We start from the raw sequence: 26,836 nt of genomic DNA on the forward strand, positions 1-26,836 counted from the left end.
TTCCTTACTGCACCTGTGTCATTTTTCCCACAATTTGAAAATGGATAGGCACACAGTCTTTTTAGAAACAACTCAACATTTGACATCAGAATTTAATATAGCAGTGTTTTAAGAAGCTATGAGACCAATTGTAAGCAGTTCTAATTAGAAGTCAGTCCCATTTTAATCAGTGGGGCTTAATCCCAGGGAACTGTCCTTATTGCAGTCTATGACTTGAGAAATGAAATACACTACCACCCCAAATACTGCTGGTTGCACTTGGAAAATACAGCGCTCTTTCTGCAAGTGGGTGTCTTCCACTGACCTGATGATTTTAGATCTCAACTTAGTGGGAGGGGGGGGTGAGGACCCAGCAACAGTGTCTATCAAGAATGTAGATAGATCCAAGTGGGCAGTCGTGTTGGTCTGAAGAAGTTGAACAAAGCAGGAGTCAAGCTGACCTTTAAGACCAACTAAGTTTTATTCAGAATGTAAGCTTTCGTGTGTTAAAAACACACTTCTTCAGATGAGGGGATCAGGTATAATGTATCAAGAATGTACACTGAGAGAGTAAGGATTCCTTGCTGAAATGGAGACCATGTTGATGGAGTTATCAGCTAAGTTATTAGGCTGTTTAGGAGATATGAGAGAGGAGACAGAAAGGAGTTAATTAATTGTATGTTGATTAAATGTGCAGGTCAAACATGACAGTAAGAGCAGATCCCTTCACAGAAGACAATGCCCCAGTAAATGGAGAGCAGAAAACTGAGAGCAATCCCAAAGAACTGAAATCTCTCCTGGTTCTGGAATTATATTTTCACTAATCACCGTGACTGCCTGGGAACAAAAATGATCTGATAATTCCAAACACTAAAACACAATACCATATTTCAGTATTGATGTTACATCCCCCTATGTGTGATGCCTGGCACAACTGCCATGTTGCTCCCTTAAAAGGGACCTCAAGATATCTGAGGGGCAACCTCCTCCACTTCACTTGCCTCCATAGTTGGTGCAGTTTCATATTTTGTTCCATCCATTTGGCCACATAATCATCTTTACTAATACAAAGTTCCCTTCAGAAACCAATGCCTTTCAGACTTTACTTGGACAATGAATGATCAGAAACAATACTAGAATTTATTTAGCTATTTTAAAAATACATTTCAACAAACATTTTCTGGTGATCTAAATCAGTTTCCTATGCTTATCTGCTCCCATATTTCAGCCTTTATTTTTAAAGTGATAACTGATGAAGAAATTGGGAGCAGGCCATCACTGAATGGCAGAGTACATACAAGTGGTAGAGCACAAGTCTGCATTCAGTCCCTGGCATCTCCAGTTAGCTAATAGAGAGTGAGGGAGGGAGAAACTGGATTTATATCCCACCATTGACTCAGAGTGTCTTACTATCGCCTTCCCTTCTCCACAACAGACACCATGTGAGATAAAGTGGGGCTGAGAAAGTTCTTAGAGAACTGCTCTTTAGGGAACTGCTCTGAGAGAACTGTGACTGACCCATGTGGAGGAGTAGTGAATCAAACCCAATTTTCCAGATTAGTCTGCCGCTCTTAACCACTACACCAAACTGGCTCACAGGTATTGAGAAAAAGGTCCTTCCCTGCCCAAGACCTTGGATGGCTCTTGGCAGTCATTGTAGGCAAGATGGACTACTGATTTCACTCTGCCTGCGATGATTTCATATGTTAGAGGTATTTTACAGAGATGTCCCATTCCACTGACGGAGAGTGAGGAATGGGGTTTAAGTACACATAACTTCCTTCAGAAATGTTCAACCTGATCAGATAGGCACTAGAAAAACCACTAACAGAATAGGAATTTGTACAGAGAGAGGAAATGTCCATAAAAAAGCTTACACATCCATACATTTGGCTTGGCCCTAACACATGCATCTTGTAATTGAAGGAATCAGCTGTAAGGCTGGATAGAGAGCAAAGCTTGTATCCTATGTCTCCACATAATGAACTTCACAGGGTGTCTGTTGTGGGGGAAGGAGATAAAGGAGATTGTAAGCCGCCCTGAGACTCTGATTGGAATTGGATTTTGAGGCACCAGGGACTTATGTTTCTCCATCAACTGCCTGAGTCTCCAAATGAGAATTTGAGGAGGAGGGGGAGGAGAATTGCAGATTTATACCCCACCCTTCTCTCTGAATCAGAGACTCAGAGCGGTTTACAATCTCCTATATCTTCTTCCCCCACAACAGACACCCTGTGAGGTGGGTGAGGCTGAGAGGACTCTCACAACAACTGCCCTTTCAAGGACAACCTCTGCCAGAGCTATGGCTGACCCAAGCCCATTCCAGCAGGAGTAAGTGGAGAATAAAACCCAGTTCTCCCAGATAAGAGTCCATGCACTTAACCACTACACCAAACTGGCAGATGCTGAGATGGTTATTTATGGGGTATTATCCTGAAATAACAAACTCTGTCAACATATTCTTGGAATTCTTTAATGTAACAGAACATACTCTTCATGAACATGTCACAGTGTTTCCTCATGGAACATAAATTCCATGTACCAGTGATACTGATCCTGTATTGCCACAGATCCTGTGATCTAACAACTATATTAAGAGTTCTTAATCTTGTGAGAGACAGATGAAACTTCCAAATAATTTTTAACCTTTGATTCCCCCTTTTTACAGGCAGACCAATCTGAATGAATTTGGCAGTTGTTTGATGGACAGACCGATCAGAAGTTCAAGCAAATTTAAGGCGTTACTACTATCCAAAGAAAACTAATCATATGAACAGGCTCTTTTGACAACAATTACTCCCAAACTTACTGATTTAGACAGCAGTCTGCATAGAATCACCTGAAGGAGTGCGTGGAGTCAGCTGCACACTTAATTGGGTACACTGACTGAATAAATTTCCAACTCAAAAGGGTGATCTTGATCACTACCCCAAATGAAGGCACCAGTTCATAAAGATGGTTCTATGAAAGGCTACCCTATCTGTTAACCCAGCAATGGCCTGACAGATACTTATATGAGGGGCATGGAGCACCTGATCTAAGGTTCTCCCCCCCAAATATATATATAACTTGATTTCTTTTTCTTTGTTACCTCACTCCCAAATACCTCACTCCCAAATAAAGCATCATTAGTAGCTTTTCTTCTTGCTGTAATATGATATCTGCAAAAGGACTGGATCCCAGATTAGTGTAGTGTTATCATAGGCTCAAGGACCTCCCACCCATGGAGCATGATTTTTTTAGATACCCCATCCCACAGCAGTTCAAAATTGGTATGCAGCAGGAGGGAAAAAAACAAAAAAACAAAACTGGTATGCAGCAGGAGGAGGAAAGGCAGGAGAATCACACTCCATGGATGGATATTCTTGCACTCATGGAAATGGCTAGCCGAGATCCAATGCAGTTTCTGTGCTTCATATCAGTTTTAATAATATTGTATTGGTCACAAGGATACAAAAAGCTCCTACATCTTTGTAACATCTGTTCAAGTCCCAAGTCTTAGCTTCTGATCAGTATAGTTTGGCCACAGTAACCATGCAACAAATGAAGTGGAGCTTTGGAACCGGGAAATAGAACTCTCTTCTGATGCCCACAGCGGCACTTCCAACATTTCTTCTAAGCAGCGGTCATTTTGTATAAAAATATGTGGTGGAGCTCATCCAGGGATTGTTATACAGCTACACATACTATTCAATGGACAAGGAGGTGGAACTCTCAGAAGGAGGAGGTGAAACTCTCAGAAAGGTGCAGGAGCTGCGCTCCTGTGAGCTCCCACTGCATCTGAGGTCTGCTTCTAAGTCAGAAACTTCTGGCTATGTTCCATCACAGTTCCACAACATATTTCAAAATGCACCTTCAGCTGCTTACATATTGAAGAAGAAGGAGACCGCAGATTTATACCTCGTCCTTCTCTCTGAATCAGAGTCTCAGAGTGGCTTACAATCTCCTTTATCTCCTTCCCCGACAACAAACACCCTGTGAAGTGGGTGGGGCTGAGAGAGCTCTCACAGCAGCTGTCCTTTCAAGGACAACTCCCACGAGAGCTATGGCTAACCAAGGCTATTCCAGCAGCTGCAAGTGGAGGAGTGGGGAATCAAATCTGGTTCTCCCAGATAAGAGTCCGCGCACTTAACCGCTACACCAAACTGTACACCTTTCAGTGCCACTTTCAGGATCATCAAGAATCTGCAACACCATAAGAACCATCAAACACTAAGAACTTTCATGTTACTCTATGAAGGATTAAAGGATTAAATTGATGCAGCAAACAGGATGGTGCACTGCCAAGCCTCACCTCAGTCCTCAAAACTGGCCTGGCTGCTGCTTTACATTGTGACAAAGTGAGCACAGTATGTTCCTTAGACCTGACTGAAACCCATTACTAGCAGAATGGATCTGAACTGTAAGTAATGTGCAGAACTAAAATCAAATCTGAATTAGAAGCATGGAAGATTTATAATAATATCTGAAAGGAGTTAGTTTTAGCTGAAGATCAGTGGGCTATACTACATAATCTAGGGCAGCTATGGCTGAGAACATTCACTTTCTCAGTCTTTCTTCCTTCATACCTTACAATCTATGACCTCTTAGTCTTTCTTCAGAGCACAAACTTCCCTAAGATTAGGCAATATGTGTCCATGAATTTATCTACACTGCTAAGCAACCACAACTCTTGAATTAAGACATCAGTTTTGTCACAACCTAAAACTCAGGTGATGACGCTCCAATCTCCATGTACAACATTTTTGAAAATGTATCCTCTAATACTGAGTAAACTAACAGGTTTCAAAAAAAGAAATGAGCCAATTTTGTGAGAACATTTAATCTTCAGTCATTATATCAGGGTTTGATTCTGAATCCACTATTTCTTTTCCAACAAGCAGCATCTGGATCGAGGCAGCTCGGTGGTACTGATGTTGTTAGACCTATCGGCAGCGTTCTATACGGTCGACCATCGGTTGCTGACCTGCCGTCTCGCCGACGTGGGGATTCAGGGGTTGGCTTTACAATGGCTGACCTCTTTCCTCGAGCGTCGGGGACAAAGAGTGGCGATTGGGAACAAACTGTCCCGGAGGTGCCCGCTTGATTGTGGGGTGCCTCAGGGGGCAGTGCTCTCCCCGATGTTGTTCAACATCTACATGCGCCCCCTTGCCCAGATTGCCCGGAGATATGGGCTGGGTTGCCACCAGTACGCTGATGACACCCAGCTCTATCTACTCATGGACGGACGGCCTGCCTGTGTCCCAGAAAACCTGGACCTGGCGTTGCAAGCCGTGGCTGGATGGCTCAGGCTGAGCGGATTGAAACTAAATCCAGTGAAGACAGAGGTCCTTTGCTTGGGTCACCGTGGTCCGGGGAGGGAGATTCCCTTACCAGCCCTCGACGGTGTGCCTCTGACAGCGGCGCACAGGATCAGGAGCCTGAGGGTGCTATTGGAGCCTACTTTAACTATGGAGGCTCAGATAGCAGCCACCGCCAAGTTCACATTTTTTTACCTTAGGCGGGAAAGCAGTTGGCTCCTTTCCTGGAGAACGGCGATCTGGCAACAGTGATCCATGCAACGGTCACCTCGAGGCTGGACTACTGCAATGCCCTCTACATGGGGCTGCCCCTGTGCCAAACCCGGAAGTTACAGCTAGTGCAGAATGCCGCCGCCCGGCTGTTGTTAGGGCTCCCTAGATGGGAGCACATTCAGCTGGGGCTTCGAGGACTGCATTGGCTGCCGATAGCATACCGAGTTTGGTACAAGGTGCTGGTTATGACCTTTAAAGCCCTTTATGGCCTAGGACCTGCCTACCTTAGGGACCGTCTCTCCCCACATGTTCCCCAGACAGTGCTGAGATCGGGGTCTCAGAACCTCCTTACAATCCCTGGGCCAAAGGAGGCCCGTCTGAAAACAACTAGGGACAGGGCCTTTTCGATTGCAGCCCCCTGTTGGTAGAACCAGCTCCCGGAAGCGAGGGCCCTGCGGAATCTCGGACAGTTCCACAAGGCCTGTAAGACAACCCTCTTCCGGTTGGCATACAACTGACCGATATCTGAATATCCAAATTCGTGAACATCAGCATATCTGAACATTGGAATACTTGAAGAACTGACTTTTAGGGAAGATATAGCATGGTATATTGATAAATAGCATGGTATATTGATAAATGTGTTTTTATGTATTTTACAGTATAAATTATTAATGTATCTTAAACTGATTTTATGTTGTAAGCCGCCCTGAGCCCATTTCGGTGGGGTAGGGCGGGATATAAATCGAATGAAATAATAAAATAAATAAATAACAATGTAGCAGTGAATAAGGCATACAGCTTAAATGAAGAATGCACCATGTACTCAAATTCATATTCTTCTTGAGACCCGTGCAGGAGTGATTATCAGCTTCCATCAGTCATTTTACTAGTGCCTTATTCTTCTTTTAGCATCAAACATATTGTCAGAAGCATTCACAGCTTTCACTTCTCTCAACCATTATTTTGTCTTATTCATATCCTGTTAACTGTCATCACAGGAGAACTGAAGTTTCCTGGTGCAGAGATATCAGTTCAAAATCAAAGTGGCAGGTAGCTAATCTTGCTCAGAACCTTCTTTCCACTGTCCAGTTTAGGTGAGGGGCACGGTTTGACAGTACTGCATCAAATGTTATGGATTTGAAGCTTCCTAGTTATGGATGTGTAAGGGAGGGGTTCTCCAATTGAAGATTTAGATCCCCTTCATTTACCACTGATGGAAGAGAGCAAAGGGATCCTTTTTTTGGCCACCAAAAGCATGCTGTGAATCGTGGGACCTGTGTGGACAAAAGGCATACAGGATACGAGTTGCAGTGAGGAGAAGAATCAAGCAAAATTAAGTGAAAAAACTGGCAGGATCCAACCAAATGTCTTTCATGAAAATATCATAAAAGGGACAACATAACATAACCTACTGCACTTTTAAAGGGACATGAGCACAGACAAGCTGGGATCAGACTACTGTTCCATCTAGACCAGCATACTTCTTTCAGCAAGGGACAGTCCAATGCCACAGGGAAGGTCACAAGCAGAGTAAACCACAGGCAACAGCCCTCACCTGCTAGCTTCCAGCTCATAGAGGGTTTTCCTCCTTAATGTGTAAATCTGCATTTGCTTATCTCAGTTTCTCTTTAAAAAAAAAAGAAATATTCTTTGCAGCTTCAGCAAGTTCACACTTCATCTCCTCTCACACATCATTTGGCATTTTTGTCCTCTGTGCTTTTTGGCAATGCAAACAACTCCCTAGTTACTACTTGTAGAGCTTCCTCCAACACACTCCAAATTACTCCCAAAGGACTGAAGGAATTCTTTCATGCACTGGAAGCATGAAACCTGAATTCAGAAAGAAGCAGCTGGTGATCTGAGTCAATAAATGCACCTGGCAGAGTTTTGCAAAGTGACTATCTTGGGCTTCCCTATACTGGTGTAACGGATCAGCCGCTGGGAGCCTCCTAGGCCACATCTGGCCATGGATGGATGTCACTTGCCCTCCACAACCCTGCCAATGTTACCAGCCCAACAAGAGAGTAATGGAAAGAAACAGAATGGAACACCAAGACTTGATATCTCTCTTTATGGGTGGCCTTGACTTTCCACCTTTTTCTGAGTGGCCTTCCGGGATTATCTTTTGCCCCTATTTTAAAGGGTTGTGTTTCACTTGTTTGTTAACTCATTAGTCATTGTTCTTTTTAAAAAAAAAAAAACATGTTGATTACAGCTATCTAAATAAGTGAAAATCAGAACATTTGGATTTTTTTTTACTTCCTCCCTTATTCCCACACACTTTATTATTTTAACTAATTAAATTTATTATTATTTAATATTGTTTTACTTTATCATCATCATCATGTGCTTTGTGAAAACTGGAAATCTAGAATTGACAGGATTTTATCAGCCTGCTGCATAGAAAAGCCTACAGAGTGTTACTGGCCCTCTAGAGGAGGAACTGGCTGGCGGCCACTGTGTGAGGCAAGATGCTGGACTAAATGGACCCTGGACTGATCCAACAGGGCTCTTTATTTTATTCAGACTATAGGTTGTTGTTGTTTTTCCAAACTCACCCCTGTTCTGTTGTGATTTTGGGGTTAAACTTCTAATGATGATTTATCTTTGCATTTATTACTATTAAAATTACATTTACTTCTGGGGCATCAGAAGTCATATATATTACAATATCCCTGACAATATCCTCAGATTTAGGTGTTACAGTACTCGTAGACACATGAAACAACTTCAACATGAGGTTCACTAACCGTACTCCTCCTCTTACCCCACATCAGTCACATACTTTGCTTGATTTTGCCAAACTATTCATAACTCTTAGATTAGCTTTTAGGACATATGGAGCTAGGGAAAATCAGTGAGACTAAAGATCAAAATGTAAAAGCAGATTTAGACATTGTTTCCCCCCTTATTCATACCTTAGCAAGGCAGACAAAGTAGAAAAGAGGTATCTTCATAATGTCCGCACAAAATTTAAGCAAATCTCAGCCTTCTGACACTTCAAACACTGTGTGGAAGGACTTTTATTTTAGACTCTTCTCCACCGATGTTTGCCCTTTGAAAAGAACCGAAGGGCATTGTTGGCACTTAATGGCATGTACAATGTTAGGTGAGCATGTGAATAAGCCTGAGATAGTGTAGATGTTAGATCCAGTGATTGATGTTGTGTTAATGTGGGTGAGAATTTGTTTGAGATTGGGGACCTCATTAACAATAATACAACAGCTCATTTGAACACAGACACTGGTACCAGAGCTTGCAATAAACCCAGATGCCAACTTTGCTGCCACATGCACTCAGACAACACAATCACTGGACCTAAGAACATCAACTACACCATCTCAGGCTTATTCACATGCTCATCTTCTAACACTGTACAAACTATTAAATGCCAACAATGCCCTTTGGTTTTCTACCTAGAGCAAACAGATCAAACCCTACCCAAAAGGATAAGTGGACACAAATCTTACATCAAGAATCAGAAGTCTGATAAACCTGTAGGAGAACACTTCAGCCTTCCAGGACATTCAATGGGTAACCTCAAAGCAGCTGTTTTATTGCAAAGGAACCTCAGGAACAGACTAAAAAGGGAAATTGCTGAGTTGCAAGTTATTACAACACTCAGAACAATGGAATCCTCATGACTTAACAGGGATATTGGTTTCTTATCTCACTACATATGCTAACCTCATTCTTCCCTTACATCTGTATTCTCACCAATCCCCCACAAGGGCCATGCATCCTCTTTATTTTTTCTTATTTGGAATAATGGATTGGAATAGCAGATTGTAATGCAACATAATGAATAGTAGAATGTAATGTAATTTGGAATGCTAGATTGGAATGCACTTCTCTGATCTGGAGACGGGAGATAACTCTACGCAGTCAGTTACCCCACTTCAAAGAAGATGATGTTGTAAGGTCACCGCCATGCTTGAGAATAGATGAATGGAGCATAATGGCAGGGCCTCAGTTAGTTACTCCCAGCATTCCACAATTAAGGATGCATCTGCCTGTTAAAATCTCCAATTTTGACATGCTTATTTCCTTCACTATGTTTTTCCTCAGAATTAAACCCAAACAAATGGTAACCATATATTCCTGTTTGGCTCCTGAATTTGTTAAATGACTTCATTATGCTGTATGCTAATTTAATGCTCAACCTCTGCCTATATTATGGACTGGTAATTTCCATTTCATTGTATCTGAAGAATACAGATACAATGCACATGAAAGCTTTTACCTTGAATAAAGCTTTGTTGATCTTAAGGGTGCCATTTAGGCTTGCCAATCCCCAGGTCCCAGCGGGGGTTCTCCCTCTTTCACAGACTCCTTCCCGCCCCCAGTCAGCTGGCCGGCAGGGGGAAGCCCCCACCCCCACAGCCACCATGTGACTTTCCACCTCTGGAGGCTTCAGTCTCCGTTTGGAAAGGCTTCCTCTTGGGATGGTTGCTCTGTGTGACTTTGAAGAAGTTGGCAGCAACTTGTGAGTAGAGATGCCAATCCCTTGCCAGAAACCGGTGGGGGGGAAGGGAAATGTCTGCTGGGTACTTCATTATTCCCTATGTGGAGATCGATTCTTCTTAGGGTATAATGGGGCATTGATCTGGAGGTATCAGGGGCTCTGGGGGGGCTGTTTTTTGAGGTAGAGGCACCAACTTTTCAGTATAGCATATAGTGCCTCTCCCCAAAATACCCCCCAAGTTTCAAAATGATTGGACTAGGGGGTCCAATTCTATGAGCCCCAAAAGAAGGTGCCTCTATCTTTCATTATTTCCTATGGAAGGAAGGCATTTTAAAAGGTGTGCTGTCCCTTTAAATGTGATGGCCAGAACTCCCTTGGAGTTCAATTATGCTTGTCACACCCTTGCTCCTGGCTCTTCCCTCAATGTCTCCTGACTCCAGCCCCAAATTTTGTTCTGCTGCTTCAGACCAATATGGCTACCCACCTGAATATGTTATTTGTACTGTATTTTTACCAGAATTTTCCTTAGGAGGGTAAAAAAATGAATATTTGAAAGGTCTTTCAATCAACAGAATTTGATGTCATCAGAACAGAGGTTCTCTTGTGAAGAAATTGGTTTTTATAACAATTGATTTCCCATTGTGAGAAGTAACAACTTCAATACCCTATTGGAGCCCGTAATATGTAGCTGAACTGAGAGGTTTGATCACTGGCATGCAGAAGAAATCTACATAGCTGCAACTGCATTGTGAGTAACATAACAGATTTTCCTGTACAGAATCTCATGAGAGCTCTGCAAATTCCAGTCTCTTGTATATGAGTAAATTCCTTGTGGCTGTAGCAAACTAACTTGAATTCAGTATGCCAGCTATTTCTGCTAAGGCTCAGAAATTAGGGGATGTATCCAATACAATGGTGATTGAATTTTCATCATACAACACAGTACCTTACACTTTCCAAAGATCACCTGGCCATTTTCCTTCTATTTTGTCCTGAAATAGTTTTCATAAAATTCTATGCATTCCATTTTAGTCTTGTATCCCAGTACATTTTTCCTTCAATTATATAAGAGGGGGGAAATTGGATTGTGCTTAAGTGTGGCATACTAAAATTTCCTGTCATAAAATAGCAATTGTGTGAGGGGGGGGGGGAGGGAATTAACCTTCATTGATTTCATTTTGACCAAACTATAACAAAATATTTCATTCTGGAATGGGGAAAAAGAATTACAGAGAAACTTTTCAGTCTCTTTTTGAAGAGAAAGTGTATCCTCTTAAACAACTGAAAACTTTCATGAAAAGAAAAATGTAATTAAAATTTATTAAATGATTTGGCAACGGTACTAAAATAATATAATCATTCAATAGCTTTTCAAGAGGTTTTGTCCAATGAGAAAGGTTTTTTAAAAAGCTGGATGAAAATAATATTGTCCTGCTGGACCAGCTAGTGGGTAGGAAATTCAAATATATGTTGAGAAGTTTGCCACAGATTCTGTGCTGCTAGAAAACACATTTGTTCTTGTTATGGTACAGACTTTTTCTTGAAAAATCAGAAACATTAGCATGACAGTCAAGTGTTTTGTTCTGCCGAACATTAACAGCCATCTGAAACGCTAAAGTAAAATTCCAGTGTCTGATGTTACAGCAGCATTCACCCCCCTGATTTAGTCCATCCTCTTCTGAACACTGTTTTTCTCAGCTGGCATCAATAATTATATGAGTGGGCCAGAAATGTATTTAAATATAACCTTACACAATAATTAAGGACATGATCCAGGCAGAGGTTTTAGCACTTTCAAGTCACTTCAGTTTCAACTAGAGAAATTTAAGCACATGCATAATGGTGCAATCCTAAAGAGGTTTACTCCAGTGTAAACTCATTAAAATCAGTGAGCTTAGACTACAGCAACTTTTCTTAGGATTGCACTGTAAGTTTCCTACTAAAATCAACAGCACACACCCCCCACCCCGAAAAAAATTATCACATGCACAAAATAACTTTCATTCTAAAAGGAACCATACTTTTCTGGAGAGCAATTAGTATTTTTCTGGAGCTATATACTAGTTTATAAGGGACTGTCAACAAATGACCTATGCATGTTAACCAATATAAACTAGTGGTACTTGCCTAGTATTATTTAGGAATATAATAAAATAATTTAAGCAACAGAAATATTAAGTAGCAAAATGTGTTGCTAATTCAGCCAATATTTATGTAGTTCAGAAACAAAACAACCAGCAGGAAAAAAACAAATCACAAAAACTGAATGCTCAAATCAGAGCAAAGTCAACTATGCCCCTAGAATCTGACAGGGCTAAAAAAAACCCAGAAAGATCTTGCCATTCAGCAAAGCTTCATATGGAGCTACAATATCACATTGTTATAAATAGAAACTTTGGGAGCAGTAGAAGTTATCAGGAAGTTTACCTAGCCCATAAAACTTGATTAAAAGCCTGTAATATGTGAATTGAATGAAGACTGTAAAACCAAGTCAGAAATTTTTTTTTAGCATGGTAATAAAAATTTGGGGAAAGTTAAGTATGACAAAATAGGCAACCAAATTGGCAGAATGAAACCTTTACACAAGATGATCGCTTGAACTCAGAAATAAATTGCCTCTGAAGAGACAGGGGAGGAGGAAGCCCAAATGTTAATAATATCAAAATAAATCTAGAGATACTCCATTTAGTCTGCACCTACATGATCACTAGGTGCAGCTGTTTACAAAAACCAGTAAAGGTGATCATAGTCAAGGCTTCGGTTTACAATGTCTATTGCTTATACCAGACAAGATGAGACTGCACCACTTCCAAAAACAAAGAAGAATCCTGAAATGGCCCAGAAAAACCAGTAAAGAGGATCTAATACATATCCATCTCAGGCATTATGATTCTGTGCCTGGGACAGGGATTAAACAATCAGGGATATATAACAGAAGAATTGGCATTTTACCTTTCAAACCACTATGTAATTTCATTAACTCTCAGGATTACATCTGCGCAAGAAAAAACTGCAAGTAACCCTTCACTGCAACTCAAGGCATCCATGCCTCCTTGTTCTGCTGGTGAGGAGGTGGGGGGGGGAGGGGGCCGGGAGGACAACAAATTCATTTGTTGCTGAGTGTCAGCCGAGTCCTGTAGGGGGCTGTAGAGTTCTACATTTGCATTCTGTGGCTGTTGCCGCACATAGAGCAGAAAAGCAAACGAAACTATTCTGAGGAGTTTCTAAAGCAGTAGCTGGCCTGTGCCCACCAAAGCAATAATGGGGAGTTATACCCTATCGCCATTTAATTAATCGGCTTAGAATGCTGCGATTTTGCGTAGGATAGCCTAGGATAGCATTGATAAACACATGTCTTTTTACCAAACTTGCTTCACACTACACTAAATGCAATGGTGAGCGAAGGCAGCTTTTCCTTTGTGGTTTGTTTATAAGAGGCAACCTTGTTTGTCATTTAAACATACGAACACACACACTTGCATTGTTCTTAAAGCAAACATCACTATGGCTAAGCAGGCCGTTTTAACAACTGACTAGATTCATAGAATCATAGAGCTGGAAGGGACCTCCAGGGTCATCTAGTCCAACCCCCTGAACAATGCAGGAAATTCACAAATACCGCCCTCTAAATTCACAGGATCCGCTGTCAGAAGGCCATCTAGCCTCTGTTTAAAAACCTCCACGGGAGGAGAGCTCACCACCTCCTGAGGAAGCCTGTTCCACTGAGGAATTGCTCTAACGGTCAGAAAGTTCTTCCTAATGTTGAGCTGGAAACTCTTTTGATTTAATTTCAAACCATTGGTTCTGGTCCTACCACAAAGTGATTCCTTCACTTTGTATTACTCATATCAGTTATTTGAATGAAAAAGGAGCATTATATCATGTACAATTTTCTTTAAAAACCATATTTTCCCCTTGCTTTTGGCGAATTCACAAATTATATGTTACATCTTAACAGGTATTTTAACTTAGCATCACTTATAAAAAATGGTCTTAAAAACAGCTATTGCAGAAGCAGATCCCATGCAGAATTTGTGCCACCCCATAACTCTGCCAGCCTTCTCAGTCTACACCAAAGCATCTTTGACTCGAGAAAGAGAGAGAGAGAGAAAGAGAGAGAGAGAAAGAGAGAGAGAGAAAGAGAAAGAGAGAGAGAGAAAGAGAAAGAGAGAGAGAGAAAGAGAGAAAGAGAGAGAGAGAGAGAAAGAGAGAGAGAGAGAGAAAGAGAGAGAGAGAAAGAGAGAGAGAGAAAGAGAGAGAAAGAGAGAGAAAGAGAGAGAGAAAGAGAGAGAGAAAGAGAGAGAGAAAGAGAGAGAGAAAGAGAGAGAGAAAGAGAGAGAGAAAGAAAGAGAGAAAGAAAGAAAGAAAGAAAGAAAGAAAGAAAGAAAGAAAGAAAGAAAGAAAGAAAGAAAGAAAGAAAGAAAGAAAGAAAGAAAGAATAAGCAGTGCCTCCAACTTGTCTCCACCATCCTCCCATCCTAACCCTAACTCAGGCCATGATGCTCCCATAATTTGCAAACTTATGTTGATAGGAAGAAATAGGATGCATGTTGATGTACAACCATAATATCATTATGGCTGCAATGTCAGTCAGTAAAATTAACTGATTTTTTTTTAAAAAAAAACCTTCGGATCAATTAAAAGTGCCCCTGATTAGTCAGGGTTTGTTTTAATTGTTATTTTTAACACTTTAGAAAGCCATTGCTGGAAAGTGCTATCTTAGAAAAAAGTATTCCACTTCCTCTCTCATACAAAAAGGAGTGCCATTTCTGAGATGCAAGGTTATTTTTTTTTAGTAATCTTCAGCTTTTCTCCCTAATGGGAACTTTGAGTGGCTGGCAACATCATTCTCCTCTCCTCCATTTTATCCTCACAACAACCCTGTAAGGTTGGCTAAGCTGAGAGACAATGACTGGCCCAAAGTCACCCAGTGTTGTTCCATTATTAACAGATTACAGTGCAAGTGATAAAAATCACCAATATATTATTTCCTTCAATATTATAGTTGTTGCGCTATAATGTTGAAAGTGAATATTTCACTGGCCTTCTATATCTAGACTTTCTAAGTAAGTTGTTTTTTCTCTGTTTCCTACAAACATGCTTTAGAAGTTCACACTGCTAGTGTTTTTTTATTCTTATCTGGTCTTTGCAGAGACCGAGTAGAAGGGCCACAATATAGGCTGAACATCCCAGCCATAGCTTTTCAGAGCATGCCGGTAAGGCATTAGCTAAACAAGACATAAAACTCAAGGGATGGTTTTATGATCCTGTATATGGAACAGACTGAAGTGAGAGACCCAGGATGAAGGTTATGGGAAACCATAAACTCTTGGCCACCTTGGGAGATCATAAACCTGACTGTAAGCAAATTAATAGGGTAAGTGGTAACAGTGCAGCAATAAAAGACTGAGGACCTGGTCAGGCACACAAGACAATTTGGCCAGTCCCTGGTATAATGAGGAAGATGGAACTTGCCTGAGGCCAGAACTGGCACAAGGGCTCTGTTTAAAACAAAAAACAAAACAAAAACCTTGGGTACCTCTAACCTCCTCTGGGCAGGAAAAATTAAAAAGATTTTTGATGGTGGGGATGGACCAACTTTAGAAATTGTTCCTTGTTTTTTTCTGTTTTTATTACTAGATGGTAACATCTCCAGGGCCAAAGACATCATGGAAAACACTGTACCATGTATGGATCAGAAAACACTATTAGTTCAGCCAAATATCTCAATGGGTTTTTATGGGAATTAAAAGTCTAAGTCCCTATGAAAAGATCTATTAGCTAATAAAGCCACAGTAGCAAAGATGACACTTGTACAAGTACATTTTCTTACAATTGCTGCACCTTCAAAATGCTTTCAAATGAAGTGAATTATCTCTAAAGGGTCTGGGAACTTGTAAGAGGCTTGAGCCGTGTGACCCCTTTAATCCATCCAATATTAGGCTCGTTAGTCATCAAGATAACAAGCGTATTTTGCAAATAATGTACTGTTATCTGATAAACTAGTGAGGCCCAATACAATATCTAAAAGTCCAACAACATCAGCACCAAGATATATAACTGCCTCTATACAGAAACCTCTCTTCTAATCCTTCTTAAACTCAACAAGACTGATTGGTTTTTATTATTCATGAATTAATTTTTAAGTCTTGAGCCAGCAGGGGAATTGAATCTATAACATTTTGCACAGATTGAAGTAAAGAAGCTTCAGGCCGACAGAAAAAGAACAGCCAGAACAGCTGATTCTTTTATTCTTCAATCACCAATTAAAGAATGTTTTATTCTATTTTCCCTAAATTATTTCATGAGAATTGAAGACAAAACGAAAGGGATGGAGAAAAAAGAAAATTTATTGCAAATATTGCAAACAGTATCTTATGGGTTTTTTTAGTGCAAACATCTCAATCCTTACTCGTTAAGTTAGTTCCTTTGAGTCCAATAGAATTTACCACTTAGTAACTGTCCACAGGACTGCAGCTTTGCTTTCTCAAATATATATGTATTGAACACAAAGGTAATTGATCATGCTGTTACACACTGTGTGTCCCTCAGTGCAGAAAAGTATCCTGAAGATTTGGAAGTCTGACAAATGGAAAAATGGACAGAGATTAACAAATTTTTTCATATAATTCTTTCCACATTATTGCTCTCAGGATGAAAATTACAAAAATCAGAGAAAACAGTTTGTTGGCTTCTTTAGAATTAAAAAGAGAAACTTTGTTTGGTGTGAAAGTATATTGAAGAGCAATCTTTCTAAATGCTCTTTCCAGCATGAAAGATTGTGGGTACAAAAGATGCATATACAGTTTTCCAAATAACCATAAACATAAAGTTTTCCAAATCACCATAAACTGAAAACCGGTTTGGTGTAGTGGTTAAGTGCGCTACACCTAATTTCCAATAAATCCAATATCATCATACCCAAATTAACACGCAAATTCCCCCAAAATCCCTCATAGTTTCCCAAAGGTCCAAATCAAATCCAAACAAAATATCATAAGTAAAAATTTTCTAGATTTATACCATTCTTAATCTTCTTGCCTTATTCTGAACAAAAGTGAACTGTGATTTGTTCATCTCAATCTTCTTGAATTTTAACAGTATTTTAAACATCTCTAAAAAACTTCTCAAGCAAGTCTACTTACTCTCCATCACTATTTGTTCCATATCAAACTAGATCCACCAGTGAACTATACATGCCTCATATTTACTTATTAAATCACTTTGTATTTTGGTTGTCTTTTACACACCTGTTTTTATTACCCACAGCCATTAACCAAGAGCCACCTTTTAAGGGAGATAAAATTAAATTTAATCCTAGTCCTGCAAATGTATATACTTGAAGATATACACATACATGAGTTGTATAGATGTAGCTTCTACATGTGTATCCATACAAGATATAAAAAGATACATAGTGTATGTACATCTTTATTTTGTGCATAACATACTGATTTACTTATGTTTTGATTCTCATATACATAGCCTACCTATAGACACTATAGAAACAGCAAAAATTCACTGAGATCTGTGTCTAAGTATGTTACAAACACTTTAAGTGTTACAAAGACTTATGAGTGTAAATTTACGAGGCCCATGGTAAAAGGAAAGATCATAAACACACTTATTCTAACTTAAACCATCCTCTATAGTTTTGAAATGCAAATTAATATGTAAATACTTCAGTCTCAATTACTGTCATTCTTAAAAATGGTGCTTTCATACATGCTAAATAATGCAATTTTAATCCACTTCAGCAACTGTTTGCGAGTGAATTTTGCCATTTTACACAATAAAATCTAGTTGCAAAGTGCACTGGATGTGGATTAAAAGTATGTTATTTAGTGTGTGTGAAAGCACCCTATGTCTTTCTCCAGCCCTGAGGAAAGTCCTCTAAAGTATTGAAGAAAACTCCCCCTTTTTTTAAAAAAAAATTGCTATTAAGACATCAGATCAAGGAGCCTATCTTGGGATTACTTTTCAGAGTTGAAAGGCAGTTTGGAATGTAGCAACACTTCCCCCCCCCCCCCCGCCTCTGGTCCCAGGTTAAACTACATTGCAGGCTACTCTCAATTGTCCACAAATCACACTGCATAATAAGCCAGATAGTTTCAGAGGGGCCTCTTCCCTCCAGATAACTCTTCACTGCAAAAGAGACCTATATGCCAAATTGACTACTGAAGTGTGATAGGCAATGGGCATTAAGGTTTCAGATTTCCCAGGAACTGCTGTTCAGCATCTTACAGCAGTACAAAATACCCCTGCCCCCCCCCCCACACCAAGCTACCAAAAAAAGCGAACAGCATAAAAATAGAAACACTTGAGAAGTTGAATGAAGCAGTAAGAGGAGAAGGAATATGGAGAAGCCAGAAATGCCCAGAAAGGCAGAACTTGCAGGGAGGTACGTTACAAGGAGTACATTGAATGAAGACTCCCTAAACTGTTTGACATCATCATCAGCTGTTGTCAATGGAATTCATTTTCATTTATCTAACATAGGATGTGGACACAGAAATCAAAAACAAAGCTACCATAACTCAGAAAACATTTTGTTTTCAAATTCTGAGGTTGAAAAAATCTGAAAAAAATTCCCTCCAGAATTTCCCTTATGACTAAGTAGTAACCACCTTATAAAAACATGAATAAATCTTATATAAATGGACTCTCTGCCCTTAATAATATACATTCTTAAAGTCACACATGATAATCAGTTAAACCATCCAGTATAGCCAACAGGGTTTAATGTAAATCTGCATTTCAAAAGGAAAATAAACTTTCTTTGTGTTTTTTTTTAAAACCTTAGCCATCCATTTGTGGAGCTTTTACATGTACATTCAGCTTTACAGATCTACAAAGTATTCTGAAGAAAGAAAGCAATGTACTTGGTCTGTGGGACACACTTAATGAACGTTACAACATTTATTTTAGAAATAAAATGAGAAATGACTGAACATTGTGTTTCTTCCCTTTAATTCTCCTTGTAGTTGTACAGGGGGGAAATAACAGCTATCCTATGCAAAATCAAGCCAAGTAAGTAAGAAATTTTAAACCATAACCGTATTTCTGACAAAGACAACAGCAGGCAACACATTTTCCAGCACTGTTCACAAAGGCAGTGCTACTTTTATAGGATGGTGCTGTAAAGTTGAAGGACAAAACCAGAAAAGTAACAAATGATTTTTTTTTAAGGAATCTTCCCCTAAATAGCCATGGTTTGACATAAGGGTAAAAAAACAAACAAACCCACAGTTAAAGTATAGATGGCCAACTCAGAAGCCATGTAAGAGTGTACCTCCTTTGTTACCATACAAGATGCTCCCAGTCGAAAGTCCCAAATACTGTTTACTCATTACAGTGTTATAAGGCACAGATGCATATTTTAAAGGCACAGAAAAATGGTAATGCTTGTGTAAGAAAGAAACATGATGAAGACACAAGGATCTGTCCAGAGTTCTCTTGTCTGCCTACAATCCTAACACAGAAGACTCTTCCCTTCCTCCCAGCCACCCAACAAACAGGACGTAATAATTATGGAGATACCCTAGAAATCAACGCCTCACCGGCAATGCAGAATCGGACAAGACACGCCGCCTCTCTCTATGCTCAATCCATTCCCTTTCACACTAAAAAACAAAACAAAAACAGCTTTGTCATGGCATGTTACCGCAACTTAAATACTGCATACATAAGGGAGCAGAAGAGAACCTCTAGCATGATGAAATTTGCATGTAAAGCAAACAACAACACCTCAAACATACACACACGCAAAAGTTTGTGACTTTATTATGAATGGATTCTATTGTTTTCAAGGTACTCATGGGTTGCTTTTTGCAATCTGCCTGTGCAAACTACAATGCCTCAATTAACAGTAATGCTTTCTGAGGTGTCTGGGAACACCAAGCAGTTCAGCAAGCTCATATTTATTAGCACATTTTTTCCCACTATGGGAAAAATGAAATTATTTCTTTAAAAGCATCCAAAGCAAAAGGGACTTTAACAAAAGGAGTAAGGTTATTACTGCAAGGCAGAAATCTAGAAGTAGCAACCATTCCCAGACGAAAATGCAGACAATTATGCAGGTGAAAAACCTCATGCATCTGACAAAGTGGGTTCTAGCTCATGAAAGTCATGCCACAATACATTTGCTAGGGCTTACAGTACCACAAGACTCTTTGTCAGATGTTTAAACAGCACACACCATTCCTGCACAACTTACACACGGCCATATCATGTGGAATGAACATTTCAGGTCCTCAATCACTCAGTGTTTGTTTGCTAATTACATTTGCAATTAAAAAAATGACAAAATATTATCATACCATGTGTTTCACTGTAAGCAGGCATAATTTCCTAATGAACAGCTATCTCTCACAATGCAATGAAAAAATGTTTTTTGACAGACAAAATTACTCACACCTCAGCTGGAAGTGCCACTTTGCAGGTAGTTTTTTCTAATGGGAAGAGGTAGGAAAGATCTTAAGAGACCACACTACTACAGCAAAGGTAGGAGAATGAACACTTAAGAACTTCTCAAAGTGACTTCTCCATAAGCGGAGACATTTTTTCTCTGTGACAATATTTATAACATGTTATAAACTACAATCAGTCACCATGAGTGTTGCAATTTCAACTAGAACATGTAAAATACAGTATTCCAATTTCATCTTTTAAGTACTTCAAAGAGGAAGAACGGGAGATTTTGCTGTGGTTACATGCTGTGAGTTTTGCCTATGTAGATGTACTTTTAACAAACATCCGATAAAGTAATTAATACCTTATAATATCTTTACCTCTATACTTATTGCACAACCCCTATGCTGTGTGTTTGGCACTTAACAAATGCACAAACTATGTTTCTACATGTGCATGCATGTGTGTGTGTGCGTGTGTATGACATCAAACTCACTTTAAGTTAGAAGAGGAGACATCAAAGGGGCTGCCATTAAATTCTATAAGCAAAACGTTGTTATGGGCACTGCCCTTCCCCAAGACACAGAGCAGAGTATGCATGCCAAGAACATGTTCAGCTTAACATGCTGTTGGTGTTTCATTCCCTAATTTAAAACATCTTGATTTAAACATGCTTACAAGACATCAATCATCACTGCACTAGAGAACCTTCCTTCCATAGCAGCTTAAATGCACAATCTTTCCATTCCTCCTTATCTCAATTATTTAAAGTGACTGTATCCAGAACGGAAATATTTCAGGTCTTGAGGACTGCGGGAAGAGGGATGTGATATTTAATCCATTCAATAATAAAAAGATGTTGATTAGTAAGACACATCACCAAATTGTGATAGAAGAGAGATGAATGTGGGAAGGGATCAGAAAATTAGGACCAGAGAAACATTTTCTCCTGGGGTGGAGGGGTGTGGAATAGACTGTGCTGTGAAATTTCAGTCGCAGCAACTTTCTCTGATACAATTCCCCCAAAGTCCCTTCTCTCTCAGGCTAAATGCAATATCTATTGATTACTTCCAATCAATACAATTAAAAGATCCCTGTCCAGTTTTTTAAACCTAAAAATAATAAATTGATCTTTCCATAATTTTTCAATAATTGACATGAAAAAAGTAGAATAAAAAGGCAAGGTTAAAAATGTCCTTTAGCATTCAAAGCTGTCCAAGCTCTTGGTAAAAGGAACCAAATACACAATAGGAAACCTATTCAGGGAAGTCAGCTAAATCCTTTCCTTGGCGTTAAAGCCTCTTTTGGAATTGGTCTTCCAGTAACAAAACACACACACACACACACAAACACAGAGAGCTTCCAAGAGTACTCAGAGCACTTACAGCTTCATTCAGCCTTTCTGTTTAGAATTTCTTCCTGGTCACAGAACTGAAAAAGAACAACAGTTCCCCATTCTAGATTTCCAGGAGTGCCTAGAACTCAAGAATTTAATCCAGCCTTTCTGACAATGATTTCTCTTTCATTGCCCAAAGTGAAGCGCTCAGAAACCAAGTCACATTTCTTTGGTCTGTAAATAAGTATCAACATAAGAAACAGCAAAAGAAATCTGATATCTAATTCCCTGAGTTTACTATAGTTGTGAATAACAAGTGGAATCATTCTGTATCTAGGTCTTTCTGTGCTCACAAATGCAATTATTTGGGGTTTTGTATGTTTTTGCAACCGTTTAACCATTTGCGCATTTCTAATGGGCAAACACTTCATGTATCATTCTTTCACTAGAGAGAGAGCATTTTTAACAGGCACACATGACAGTCATGGAATTCTTTGGTGTACCCCCCTGTGGCATTATTTTTACCTAATACATTAACCTTAGTCTGTTTCACTCTTCTGTACAAGCTATTGATTAAGAATAGCGAAAAGTATCTTCCTGGAGTCCTAAGCGACATATGAGGCTGTAGCTAAAAAGAAACAAGGAAAAACACTTCTCATCTGGGACTGTGACACTAATGCTAAAGAAGAAAAAAGTACTGATTTCACTTCAAGGAATATTCTACGGATTTAAAAACTCTAATGCAGACAAGATTTATATGCATAGATATAGAAGGACAGCATACATATTGATGCACACATACGGATCTATATTATGCAGTCACAGTATGCAAATAGGCATTGACAGTCCACTTTGACTAATTTTATGCACTTCACCTGTCTCAACCTGCAAGATAAACTACAAATTCATTTGTTTCATATATTTGCCTATTTAATCCTTTTCTTACAAAAGACTTCCGTTTAGATCTTGTTGTTTGTGCTACAGATAGGCAAACTTTTCCAACACATTTTAGCAACCACAAGTAATTATGCCAAAAATTATCAACAAAAATCAGATTAATAAAAAGCCATAGAACTAAATGTTCAGGGTCACTTTAGGACAAGGTTCTGAGGTTCAGAAGCCAGTGTAAGGCAATGGTCAGCTTCTCTTTTCAATTCTCTGTTAAAGTGTTCACATCACGTGAACAGTCAGAGAAGGAAAGGGAAAGACCTTTTCCTACCCCAGAAAGGTAAAATCCAAGAGACCATGTCCTGAGTCTGAATTTCCTCAGCTCAGCCAAGCCCTGCTTAGAATCACAAGTTCTGAAATCAGTAATGTATACAGCTTTCTTCTCAATTTTAAACCCTGCATGGATAACTTCTTTGCCTCTTACTACCATCCTCTCTCAGTATTACGTCCCAAAGGAGTATTCAGAACATCTAAAAGGCACCAGTCATCAGCTGCGGCCACACTCTCCATTTAATAACAAACCAGCTTTGCAAAGATGGGGAGGAGAGTTTGTTCTAGACACCACAAATCCGTACATATTTTACTTTTAAAAAAATGCTAGAAAAGGGGGGGGGGGTTAATAGTGCAATTTACCTAAATGATCTATGATCATTCTGAGAAATTGTGAAAGATAATACATGTAGGCAGAAAAATAATTTCTAAAAGCTTTTAAATAATTGCACAATTTATTCAAATGACCACTGCCCTTCATAGGAATTTATGACAGGTGATACTTGATCACCAACAGGTAATAAAAATAGTCCTATTCTATCTATACACTTTTAAAAAAAATCCATATGCACTAAATGAATCAGTAATAATAAGGCTGTAGCTGGCCTTGATTCATCCCTACACTATACTATGCAACAGGAATGTCAATGAATGTGAAAATAGGACATTCAAACAGTGTAGACAGTATTTTTAAGAATGTCTGTGCCTCTTTTGCCTCATTCTTTATCCAACCATCTACAACTCAAAAAAGAATTTTGAAAAAAATTAATGCTTTAAATATCTCATGCTTTTTAAAAGAAGTAAAATCAATTCAAATTTTTCCCAAAAAATATGTTTAGGATAGAAAAAGATATTTTGGTAAAATCCTGAGATCACTACCTGGAAGGAAAATTGTACCTCCACCCACTTGTTCTGTGCTAAGACTTCCATAGGCACTTTCTGATCCATTTTTTTTGTTTCTTTAATTAGAAACCAAGTTAACAGTGAAGCAGACAGAATTACATTAGGTACAGCACTGTTGCTGACCTTCTGTTAGCACTATCAAATTATACAAGCCATTCAAAAACAATCAGATAAGTGCTTCAACTTTTGGTTATTTTTGTAGCTTTGGATGAATCTCCCTTGTTCCATAAGGAAGTTGTGTGAACAAGGAAAAAAGTTAAGAGGGAAAACATAGCATTGGTGACTACAAAACAATAAATGCATTTTTTCTAAAGGAGATAATGTTTCACTCTTTAATTCAGTTTTTAGTAAAATACCAAATGTTATATGACTCCTTATTTACTCTTAATCCACCATTTGGTTAAAACTGTAAATAAAAATTGGAAGTGAGACTTTTAACTCCTAAGAGGTTCGGACAGGAACCACTGCACCACTGAAAACAAAATCCAATGTAGATTAGATTTGCAATATCTTTTACTGTCATTAAAAGGACCAATATAAAATGAAATGACAAATGAAAAGGAATGACGGCTACTCAGAAAAAGAGGAGAAAGAGGAAGGTCAAAAGGAAAAAAGCAGAAAATATATTTATTCGTTATTTAACGCCTACTAAGGTGTCACTATTAAAACTACACCAGGTCCATTTGGGGTGTTAATAGTGTCTGGGGTCAGAGAAAATATTCATACAAACAAGGGGGCTTGGCTGAGAAACTGTTTTATCAATGAGAAGGAAGCTTATGAATGAATAAGAGTAGACACAAAATGACCACTGAATTCCATCCACTTTCCAAAGTCCCATGCAAGGCTCAACCTTTGTATACTAAAGCAAATTCCATGTAAAGCATCACCATGGAACACGTCCCCCATTACATCATACAAAGAAATAGAATGCCAGCAGGTGTTGATCTGTCTCTTGTCCATCCCAGCCTGGGATACTTGCTCAGCTGTTCCTCACCCTGCATGAAGTACAAGCTGGCTTCCCTAGTGGCAAGTCACAGAGGGAGAGCTCTGTTAGACTACTGTAGCCACCATAACAAAGAGACTTGTGGCACTTCAAAGACCAGCAAATCTACGTGGGACAAGCTTTCACAAAACAGAGCTCTCTGCGTCAGTTATATTCTGTTAGTCTTCAAGGTTCCACAAGACAGTTTTGGTTTTCTATATGGATTTTGTATGGCATATCTTTGTTAAAAGTCAAATTATTTATTTAAAAATATCTAAAATTGTTGGTATATATGTATCTTTGAATTAACAAATCCATGTCAAGATTCTTGAGAATGAAACAAAACACCAAGATTTGAAAGCAAAAAAAAAAAATCTCCTTTTAAAGCAATATGCATACCTTGGAGAGAAAGTTATATGATTTCTAATTAAAGTGGTGCAAATTAAAGGTGGTCCAAACTAACTGGCATCTGTGAGAAGCCTCCTCCCCTACAGCCCACTGGCTGGGCACCACACCTGTTCCAAGTGAGGATCTTCATCCTTCCTGTATCCAGAGAAGAGCAAGCTATTTACACCTCAGCGCACACGATTTCTCTCCCCACCCCCCCACCCCATTTTTGCACACATCTTCCGTCCAGAGAAGTGACAGCGGCAGAAGGTCATGCCTTCAAACAAATGGGGAAAGCGAAAAGTTTAAACAAAACAAAAAATCCCTTTCCAACAGCACGATACGACTGCGCTCAGATGCTATCCAGTCACTTCCATTAACAGGCAAAAAAAAAAAAGTAACATTCATAAACAAGCAAGCAACGAGGGCACCTACTGGTTATGGTAGCTGAGAGGGTCTGAGATGCAAAGTTCGGAAATGTCCATCAGTTCTGTTTTAGCATTCCCAGTTGTCAAGAGAAAAGCAGCTGGATCACGCTGAGGCGGAAAAGAGGAAAGGGAAAGAACGCGGACCAGTCACTACAGAAAATGACCAGGAGAGAAGGGAAAAGAAACGGAGGAGGGGGGCTGAGGAGAGGGAAGGAAAGAGGGGAAGAGAATAGGGCAGAAAGAAAGAGGGAGCGAGCGAGAGAGAGAGAGAGACATAAGCACAGCCACACGCTCCCATTCATCCAATCACACTGAGGCAAGCCGAGAGAAGGACGACAGCTGAGGAGTCCCAGGCGTGAGAGATTTAGACGCCGCTAACCCCCCCCCCCCGGTGTAGCTTTAAGACTGCGAGAGTGATGAATATGGCCCCGCCGCTATTGGCTACCTCTCAGGGGTTGGACTTGAAGTGACAGAGCAAAGCGAGGTGGGGGGGAGTGGAATGAGTGAGAAGGAGCGAGGGCAGGGGGCCAAGCAAGTGCGAGCGACATCTCCACACGTGGCCAAACAGCGCCAGGCAAGGGAGCGCGTCGCCTCGAGCTGCCAGACTGCTCCCGAGTTGGACGGGACTGGAGGCTGCGGGGGGGGGGGGGAGGGAGGGAGCCGGCGACCTCCACGCCGTCCTCCCTTCAGGAGAGGCTTCGGTCGGCGAGCGGGCTGAAGAGGAGTCAGGACCTCGCCGCGGGTGGGTTGCGTTTGTTTGTGCGCGCGCGCGCCTTAGCGGGCGATTGTTTGGCCGGTTGTTTGGAGGCGCGCTAAAAAGTCTGCGCGCTGCGTCCGGAGTGGCTAGCTGGGGAGGGGGCGGAGAGGGGAGGCCTTGGCAGGTCGTCTGCTGGAAGTGGAGAGGAGAGGCTCCTGAGGAGTGAAGAAGGAAGGAGCGGTGCCTGACGGGGGAGGGGGCGATGATGCGGCCTTGGAGTTCTGCTCCACGGTGATCCGCTCCTCTGGGTCACGGGCTAGCTGAGGAGTTTCTCACTCGCCACACTTCGGAAGCCGCGGCCTAGACGGCGTTTTGCCGCTGCCTGGCAAGGAGCGGAAGGGCCAGTCCGTCTGCAACTTTTGGAAGTCATCTGCAGGAGGTGTCTCCGGGCCTCATCCCAGCCCCTTCGAACGGGAAGGGAAAGAGCACTGGCGCAAGGCTGACAGCTCTTTCTC

General features: G+C 40.3%; 1 protein-coding gene across 2 annotated transcripts in view; it reads right to left on the reverse strand.

The window, feature by feature from the left end:
* The window catches only part of ESRRB (estrogen related receptor beta), a 153,703-nt gene extending 127,766 nt beyond the window's left edge, over nucleotides 1-25,937 (reverse strand). Inside the window, exons 1-2 of one of the 2 annotated variants that reach the window (XM_060262685.1) lie at nucleotides 25,632-25,937; nucleotides 19,521-19,583 (exon numbers count right to left, since the gene is read on the reverse strand). In XM_060262685.1, coding sequence (XP_060118668.1) covers nucleotides 19,521-19,583; nucleotides 25,632-25,681 — 113 coding nt within the window. In that variant the 5' untranslated portion in view covers nucleotides 25,682-25,937. The remainder of the gene's footprint in view (nucleotides 1-19,520; nucleotides 19,584-25,631) is intronic. The other variant, XM_060262686.1, reaches the window with a different exon arrangement.
* Between the last annotated feature and the right edge of the window lie 899 nt (nucleotides 25,938-26,836).

This window comes from Heteronotia binoei, chromosome 21 (genome assembly GCF_032191835.1).
Source record: "Heteronotia binoei isolate CCM8104 ecotype False Entrance Well chromosome 21, APGP_CSIRO_Hbin_v1, whole genome shotgun sequence".
Lineage (NCBI taxonomy): Eukaryota > Metazoa > Chordata > Lepidosauria > Squamata > Gekkonidae > Heteronotia > Heteronotia binoei.